The sequence below is a fragment of the Hemitrygon akajei genome, unplaced genomic scaffold (genome assembly GCF_048418815.1).
Source record: "Hemitrygon akajei unplaced genomic scaffold, sHemAka1.3 Scf000052, whole genome shotgun sequence".
Lineage (NCBI taxonomy): Eukaryota > Metazoa > Chordata > Chondrichthyes > Myliobatiformes > Dasyatidae > Hemitrygon > Hemitrygon akajei.
This window is the reverse complement of record NW_027331938.1, coordinates 5,198,204-5,207,573: the sequence shown is the minus strand read 5'-3', so window position 1 is coordinate 5,207,573 and position 9,370 is coordinate 5,198,204. Positions and strand designations below refer to the sequence as shown.

Below are 9,370 nucleotides of genomic sequence, written 5' to 3'. Positions count from 1 at the left end.
GTTTGTAACAACAGGTTGTCGCTGTCAAGGCAGTGGACAAAACACTGTTATAAGGTGGGGGTAATCTGGAGAGAGACCCGTCACTGTTCCCTCTAAACTGCGCTTCTGCGGAACCAAAATGCTCCCGCGAACGGAGTCTTTGTTGCAGCGCAGATGGAATTAACCACTGCCAGAAAAACGTTTACGAAATCTGACAGTTTTTCTTTTTTGTACTGAATTTTAATCCTATCCTTTAATTAATCATTAAATCAAATTAATGTTTCTTTCTTGTCAGTATTCATTTTAAATATTCCTAGATACACATTACAAAAAAGATATATCTACGATGTTGTTCTTTTTTTTGAGGCTGTGTGAAAATAAAAAAATGTTTTTCTCTTGTATGTCTTCATCCTTAAATATTCATAGATGCATTTTACAAAAGAGGACACATCTACGATGTTGTGCTTTTCTCAGTCCGTGTGAAAATTTCCGGCTCAGAGCAATGGTTGATCCATGTAGCTGCAAAAATAGTAATTAGAGGGAACATTGGAGACCGAACCACGTTACATTCTATGCATATTAATCACGATTGAATATGGTACATTATCGTGCTTCCTGTTATAGAGGAGATGTTAAAAGTCAATAGAGTGGACAAAGCAGTTTCACCGGGAGCCTCTCTGGTATCCAGGAAATAGTAATGAATAACGCAAGAAAAATTAATAATTATTTCGCCTTGTCCGTGGGAGCGGTCTGTGAGGCAATGAGGCTCAAGTGCTTAACAATACAGAACTAACGTTGAGCAGCGAATACATAGAAGGTCCATTTACTATAAATTCAAGAGCTTTTCGTTTTCGTTTCTCGAAATATCACTATTAATGCCCCGATAATCACTTTTACTACCTTTTCTGAACACTGGGTGTAGTACCTCCCCCATTATAGGTATGAGCAAGTATGGGATCTGGGCCAAATTGCGCAATTAAGCGTTCAGCATATCACGCATCATCCTGGATAATCCCAGTTCTGATACTGGGTCTTCCACAGTGTCTTGTTCCACAGATCCAATCTGATGTACCGAGTTTCCAGCACTTTATAAGAGGACGCAGGAATATGGCATTGGGGCGGAAAAAAAACCAGCCATGATTGAATGATGGAGGAGACTCGATGGACTGAATCACTTCATTCTGCTCTGATATCTTATCATGACTGAATGATGAGTCCTTCATATCCCGTATCAGGATTTGTGACGTGTGAGGGACAATTACAGATTTGTTCCATGAGATTCTTTTATTTGTCTTCAGCGTTTAAATTTCAGTGAGATTCGCTTTTGAAAAAATTGAGCAGAAATATTTTTTTCTCCTTTGTCTTGTTAATGTGCTTCATTATCTCTCTGGTTAAAGTTAGACATGCGGTGAGAGATTTATTGGAAGAAAAGCCCACAGCTGCAAAGAAGCCACGAATGAGAACGAGGGAACAGCGACAAGTGAACCAGCCCGAGGACTGAGAGTACCAACTGAAGAGAACCCTCTGACTCAGAGTTTTCATTGATTCAGTCAGGAGAAAGTTTGGTGAGTCTCATTCACTCGAACACTGGTCCTGTAAACATTACATATCTTTACAAAGGAAGGTACGAAATAGGTGGAATGCCTCGGTCAGACCAAGTTGCAATCACTCCAGGTTTGGTAATGTGCTTTCAGAAGCCCAGCTCTTTACAGTCAATCACATTCTCTGAGTGTTTGCTCATTTGAAGGTCCTGCATTATCTGAAGTAGCTTTTGGTTAGTTCTAATGTTTCCTTGTTACGTTATAATCATCTTAAAATGCGTTGACAATTTCCTCCCTTTATAAGAAGCCCCAAGTGTGTCGTGTTGTAGTGATTGTAGAAATGTGGAATTACCATGAACTGCAGCAACATGCCCTTGATCCCATTGGCTATTGCAATCTGCAGTGATATACTTACCCTCGAATATATCGTCGCGTAGGCCTCTGCTGAGAACAGACCATTTATAAAGCAAAATATCCCAACACTGCATTTTATTCAGTCCTAACTAGCACATGGCAACCCATAATTTACATTGACATACCTTGGCATCATCAAGTACTTTTCTGCTAATCAAATTGTCAGAACCTGTCAACGTGACATTAAGCAGAGGTGGAAATTCAAAGTTATGTTCCCATGGATGTTGTGCATGCGACTTCAGCAAAGCCTTTGACAAGGTGTCACGTGGCAGCTTGGTCTCGATGATCAGGTCCCATGCTGTCCGGAGAGAGCAAATTGGATGTATTCAAAATTAGCTTCAAGGTAGCAAGCAAAGAGTGCTGGTTGAAGGTTTCTCCTCGCAATGGAGGCGAGTAATTAGCGATGTGCCGTGAGGCTTCAAATTGGGACCTTTGATATTCGTTATTTTATAGCAATGATTTGGATGCGGTTGCAAAAGGATTACTTGACAGGTAATTTCGCAGAATGCACAACATTAGTAGTTGCTGTTCACAGTGAAGATGATCGTAGCATCTAGGGGATCTAAATGGACAGGGGCTGGTAAAGAGATTGCAAAGCCAATCTGATCAGCAGCGGATTCATGCAGATGTTGGGGATCATGTGGAGGAAACAGCCAGAGGAAGTGGATGAGGCAGGTGCGGTTGCATAATTCAAAAAGCAGTTGGGGTGTGTAGATGGAGTGAAAAGGCCAGAAGGGAGATGGCCCCATCACAGGAAATTGTGACCATCTCAGTGGGCACTGTGGTTGGCATTGTCTCGTTGGGCTGAACGCTCTGAATTTGGATTGTATTGCTCTGTGACTCTGTCAGTAGATGCGCCAGGTATCAGTGGACAGATATGGTGTGGAAGTGGTTACTAACAGGGAATGTTTGGTACCCATGCCAAATGCTACAGGGGATGGAAATACTGTCATATTTGCAAAGTAGTCGTACTCTCTGACTCACTGTCTGCTTGTTGTGAAATTTAGAGCCTCACCAGCAGGTGGAGCTGTCCTGCAGAGCGACCAAAGTGTAAACAAGACGACGACAATCAACAATCGCCAGTCAGAATCAAAATGGACAAAGGTATGATCACAGGGATCTTTGAATTAAACTTTTATCGCGTTTGTACACACTAGTTCAGGTGAAAAAAACTGACAGAGGTGTTAACAGTGGATAGAAAAGTTTCATCAAGCAGTGTCATTTATCCCACTGGTAAAGCGGCCTTGAGTAATTGATCAACCCAACAGTTCCAGCGCAGGGACCTGACACCAGTAATGGTCGAATCACTCCGCTCACCATACAAAGCTTCAGCTGTGTGAAAGGAGCAGGGGCGCCTGAATCAGGTGGTCGTGAGTGAAACACAGACAAGAATGTGACAGAGATCTCGTGGTTTATGTAAATGTTCAGGGTCAGGGTCCGTTTTACCTCCAGACAGGCCCTGATATGTAAGACATCTTCAACTTTCATTTATAAAATTCAGAAGCAGATGATAGGAGCATTTCCGGGATTTCCGAGATTCTATGATAACACAGCATTTCAGGTTTTGGAAGGAAAGCTACCAACTCCCCCCTGGTTTTTCTTGCCTGCTACGCAAAGGAGGAGGGGTGTCACCGAAATCTGTTTTCTGTAGCGGAGCGGAGATCATTGCCGGTGCTGGGAATGGCTGAGGATCAGGAGGCAGCTCATTGTAGATACATTTGTGATCTGCTTCGGAGTTCTAACACCCCACTGAATGTCTGGGATGTGGAGAAATGGTGACCCTGAGTTTCTAACTATTTCCCTCTTGATATGATCTTCCACATGAATTTAAATTCCTAGGATCTTGGCTGGGAAACCCGGCATAACCAATGACCAAATGTCTGTGTCACCTGTAGACACTGCGATTGTGCTCAAATCTGAGATTCCAGCTGGAATAAAAACGATGCTCCAGCCTGGAAACGGGTCCTTCGGCCCATATAATTCATGCTGATCTAAATGTCCCATTTTCCTGCAGTTTTCCCAAACTTCCCTCGTAAACTTCTTCTCCCCTTTTTCCTGCCCACATGCTCTCAATTTTGTAATTTTATTTGTGTTTGCGGCCTCCTCTGGATGCATGTAATTTATACCCATCAGCAACCACGTGAAAAAATGCCCGTTTGGTCCCTTTTAAATCTCTGCGCTCGAGTCTCAGACGCCCCTACCCGGGGAAAAAGTCTGTGACCATCTACCCTATCTGCACACGATTACTGTGTGTGTGTGTGTGTGTGTGTGTGTGTGTGTGTGTGTGTGTGTGTGTGTGTGTGTGTGTGTGTGTGTGTGTGTGTGTGTGTGTGTGTAAGGTTTCCCTTCAAGCTCCTGAGCTCCAGGGCAAGCTGTCCCAGCCCAACCATATAACACAAAAAACAACACCCTAGCCCAGTACCGTAGTGTTCATTCTTCACTAAACACTTTCCAGCTTCATCACCTCCATCCTATAGATTAGCAACTGCAACTACACACAAAGCTCTATAACCAAGACTTAGCCAATGACATGCATAGTTGTTACATGATGATCAGCAGGTGGGGGATAAGATGGGAACCAGGGGAGAGGTCAGCATAGATCTCAAGGGAATGATCAGCCTGCGACCCCGGGGACCGGACGACGTGCGTCTCAAGGGAATAGTCAGTCTGTGACCAAGGGCACTGGAGAAAGCAACTCCAGTCCCCTTGTCCAGTCTCCAGCCCCTCGTGTGACAAAGCAACTGGAGAATGTGTGATCCAGCAGACTGGACCATGTGTAATCCCGTTGCTGGTCTTTGTGTGACACAGACTACTGGACAGTTAGTGACTGAGGGAGATTTTAACTTGTGGAAGATAATCACAGTGATATTTCCCAGCATCACCGGACACCGGTGTATTATGATCCCGTGGTCATCCGTGTGTTCAACTGCTGTGATTAGTATTACTGTGCTTATTGTGCTATTTTACTGGGAGTAAATGTGTCCGGTCACCGGCTTATCGGGATGATCACCTGACAGGATGTACGATTCACATTAATCAGCACAGTTCCACTCCAAATCTGGTCAGCCAGAGTCTCGGCTCCATTGCAATCTGAATCAGTTTTGCTCAGATCTATATCATACTTGTTGTGGTGAACTACATATACCTGTCTGGACTGCTCCTGTAGCTCCTCCCACAGACCCTTGTATAAAGGCGATTGAGGCCTGATGCCCGGCCTCATTCTCCAGGATGTAGTGTTGTTCATTCTTCCAGTCAATAAAAGCCGATATCTCGCTTCTTACGTCTCAGAGTGGGTTATTGATGGTGCATCACTTGTATAACCTGCAATTCATTATTTATTTCATGTTGAAAATTGAAACTAGTATGGAAAGTACTGAAGAGGACTTTACCAGGCGAATCATCGAGGGAAGATGATCGGGACACGGGAAGCAAGGTACCAAAGCAGGGTCAGATTGAGAGCGATGTCCCAATGGAATGCGGTCCGGCCGCAGAGGAGGAGGAGCAAATTCAGCTCAGAGACAGTGACGTCAGAGACACCGATCAGGACCCTGGAACCGGCACAAGTGAGGCGACTGCCTGTCAGACCAGAGACAGTGGCGTTAGAGACACCGATCAGGACCCTGGAACCGGCACAAGGGAGGCGACCGTCTGTCGGCTCGGACGCTCATTAAACATGGAATTGTCCAGTCCTCAACAAGGAGCAGGTGAGTGAAATATGAGACTGACGGGTTCTCAGAATGTGGCAGGGAGGAGGACAAAGGTGAGGCCTTTTTCGAGGGCTGATCAGATGACAGAGGGAATGTGTGGGTGTGGTACATGTGGTGTAGTCGGCAGCCGTTACCCCACTACAGGAAATGCACTACCTGCTCTGAGGATTTCCAGAATGTGCAATGGAGGAAATGCAACTGAGCAGATGAGAAGAGTGTTTCCAGGATGTGAATCAGGGGAAATGTATTCGCCAGGATGGAAAGGGTATCTCTGGGAAGTGAATATTACCTACCGTCCCAGCATTTATTGCCCATCCAAAACTGAAATAGGTGAGTGGGTGGGATGGGGGATGACTGGTTTGCATTAAATCTGGCCCTTCTATTAACCTAATGCCTCGGACATTGTTTGTTGGGTTTTAAGGCAAGTGTTACATTCAAGTCAAGTCAAGTCACTTTTTTATTGCCATTTCGACCATAACTGCTGATACAGTACATAGTAAAAATGAGTCGTTTTTCAGGACCATGGTGTTGCATGACACATTACAAAAACTAGACTGAACTACGTAAAAAAACAACAGAGAAAAAGAAAAAAACCACACAACAACTACACTAAACTACACACCTATCTAGGACTGCATAAAGTGCACAAAACAGTGCAGACATTACAATAAATAATATACGTGACAATAGGGCAGTAAGGTGTCAGGCCAGGCGCTGGGTATTGAGGACTCTGATAGCTTGGGGGAAGAAAGTGTTACATAGTCTGGTCGTGAGAGCCCGAATGCTTCGGTGCATTTTCCCAGATGGCAGGAGGGAGAAGAGATTGTATGAGGGGTGCATGGATCCTTTATAATGCTGCTGGGTTTACGGATGCAGCGTGTGGTGTAAATGTCCGTGATGGCGGGAAGCGAGACCCCGGTGATCTTCTCAGCTGACCTTACTATCCGCTGCAAGGTCTTGCGATCTGAGATGGTGTAATTTCCGAACCAGGCAATGATGCAGCTGCTCAGGATGCTCTCAATACAACCCCTGTAGAATGTGATGAGGATGGGGGGTGGGAGATGGACTTTTCTCAGCCTTCGCAGAAAGTGGAGACGCTGCTGGGCTTTCTTTGCTATGGAGCTGGTGTTGAGGGACCAGGTGAGATTCTCCGCTAGATGAACACCAAGAAATTTGTTTTGTTCACATTCAGAGACAGGCTGCTGGCTCTGCACCAGTCCGTTAGCCGCTGCACCTCCTCTCTGTAAGCTGACTCGTCGTTCTTGCTGTGTGTTGCAGCACAGTCGTGGGTCAGCAGAGTGAACAGCAGTGGTCTGTGCACACAGCCGTAGGGGGACTCCGTGCTCAGTGTGATGGTGTTGGAGATGGAGAATTAATCCAGTTTTGTATCTGGAGGCAGGTTCAAGACACGGTTTTTTGTTGAGTTGGGTGAGAGCGGTGGAGACGAGGGATATCTGAGTTCAAGCCTACATTTTCCTTTTTATATTCACAGAGCCAGAGTTTACAATCTCCGACCTCCTGGCACAGGGGGAGGAATATCGACTGTACCAACTGACAAAGTTCTACAGGGACAGACTCAAACAAGCAATTGAAGAAAAGGTTGAGAGACTCGGTTGGATGTTGACAAAGGAGGGACATTTCAGTAGAGAAGAAAATGAGGTGAGTGCAGTTCGTGTATTGTCACTGATCTGCTGGTATCAGCGGGAATAGTGATCAACATTAATCTCCTGCACGTTTTAGGAGATCGACTTGGGAATGGAGACTTTGATCTCTGACTTGTCTCTCGCAGATCTGGTTTCAGTTTTTAAGGTGGGGAGCACTGGGAACTGCAGGTTTAGCATCACCTTTTCTTGTATCACCTGCTGTATTTATCAGTGTGAAGTAAGAGCAGTGGCTGCATATCTGGACTTCCAAAAGGTATTCGGTCTGAAACTAATTTCAAATCTTGGCTGAACCGTCGGGTAGTTTCACCTCATCTCATTAATCCAGGATGAGTATTAAACTGTCAATTGGGCCAACCGGCTTCACTGCGGTACCTGAGGGAGGGAAACCAGCTAATCACAGCTTGTCTTGGTTCCGTGAGTTCCCAAACAATGTGTGGCTAACTTGTCATAGTCACAGCAAAGTACAGTACAGAAACAGGCCTTTTGGCCCATCTATTCCATGCCAGACTACAGAATCTACTTATTCCCATTGACCTGCACCGGGCCATGGCGCTCTATACGCTCATTACGCATGCATCTATTCAGAATTCTCAACCACTTGCACTACTTGCCCTGCTAGCTAGTTTCGCACTCTCACAACCCTCTGAGTAAACCGGTTTCACCTTTGTACCCTTTGAACTTTTCACCTTTCACCCTTTAGTGATAACCTCTTGTTGTAGTACCTCTTTACCTCAGTGCAAAATGCCTGCTTGCATTTATCCTATCTATATCCCAGTGTAATTGTCTACACTTCTATCAAACCTCCGCTCAGTCTTTCATGTTCCAATGAATAAAGTCCTAATCAGTTCACTCTTTTCTTATAACTTAGGTCTTCCAGTCCAGGTAACATCCTTGTAATGTTTTTTTTTCTGTACTCTTTCAAACATTTCCATCTGTCCTGCAGGTAGGTGTGCAGAACTGCACATAATATCCAAATTAGGCCTCTCCAACGTCTTATACAACATCATATCGTACACGATATTTTCATTTACCAAGGTTAATGCGCTAAGAAACTTTCTTTCAGAGCCTATCAAAATTTGCTGCCACTTTCAATGGCTTATGTACCTGTATTCCCAGATCACTTTGTTCTACCGGTCGCTGTGTAAGATCTACCCTGATTGGTCCATCCAAAGTGCAACATCTTGCACCTGTCTGCATTAAATTGCATTGGCCCCTTTTAAACCCATTCTCCGGTTGGTCCAGACCTCACTGCAAGCTCTTGTAATCTACCTCTTTGTCAACTGCTCCTTCCCAATGTTGGAGTCATCAGCAAATTTGCTGATGCTCTTCACCGTAATTTCATCCAGATCATTTATATAGATGACAAACAACAACAGGCACAGCACCGATCCCCGTGACACTGCACGAGATACAGGCGCCAATCAGAAATGCAACAGTCTATAGTGACACTCCGGATTCCTTCCAAAAAGTTACTGTCTAATCCAGTTTACTACTTTATCTTGAATGCTAAGCAACTGAATCTTCTAGACCGACCTCCTATACGGGACCTTGTCAAATACCGTGCTGAAGTCCATGTAGACAATATCCACAACCTTGCCTTCATCAACTTTCCTGGTAATTCCTCGAAAATCTCTGAGATTGATTAGATGTGAAAGACCACACAGAAAGCTGATATCTTATGACCCAAACATCAATAGTTTGATCTAAAAAGGCAGAAGAAAGCACAAAACATAAACTAAATCTGGTGATATCTGATATCTCATGATCCCAAAAAAAATCAACAGGTTGTCCTGAAAGGGAAGAAGATCAATAGGATTTCCTGAAAGGGAAGGGGCAAACAAAAAAAAACTGCTAACTTGCTGAATATCTGACTAATGAGAGACAGGGACACACCATTTCAGGTCACTCTCCTTGGAGCTCACAAACAGTGATTGTCTTGTCCTAGATCTGACCTATTCAGCCATGAGTGGTATTAGAAAATCAAGTGTGTTACACCCGTGAATAACTCTGTTCTCGTTGGGATTCATTGGCGCTGTCTGCAATGAATCACACAGGCATTATCCAA

At 44.5% G+C, this 9,370-nt stretch overlaps 1 protein-coding gene across 1 annotated transcript in view; it reads left to right on the top strand.

Moving 5' to 3' along the window:
• The first annotated feature begins 1,400 nt into the window (after positions 1–1,400).
• LOC140721207 (uncharacterized) overlaps positions 1,401–9,370 on the top strand; it is a 135,271-nt gene continuing 127,301 nt past the window's right edge. The window contains exons 1-4 of the mRNA XM_073036064.1: positions 1,401–1,544; positions 2,942–3,038; positions 5,297–5,638; positions 7,134–7,300. Of these exons, the coding sequence (XP_072892165.1) occupies positions 3,029–3,038; positions 5,297–5,638; positions 7,134–7,300 (519 nt within the window). The 5' untranslated portion in view covers positions 1,401–1,544; positions 2,942–3,028. The remainder of the gene's footprint in view (positions 1,545–2,941; positions 3,039–5,296; positions 5,639–7,133; positions 7,301–9,370) is intronic.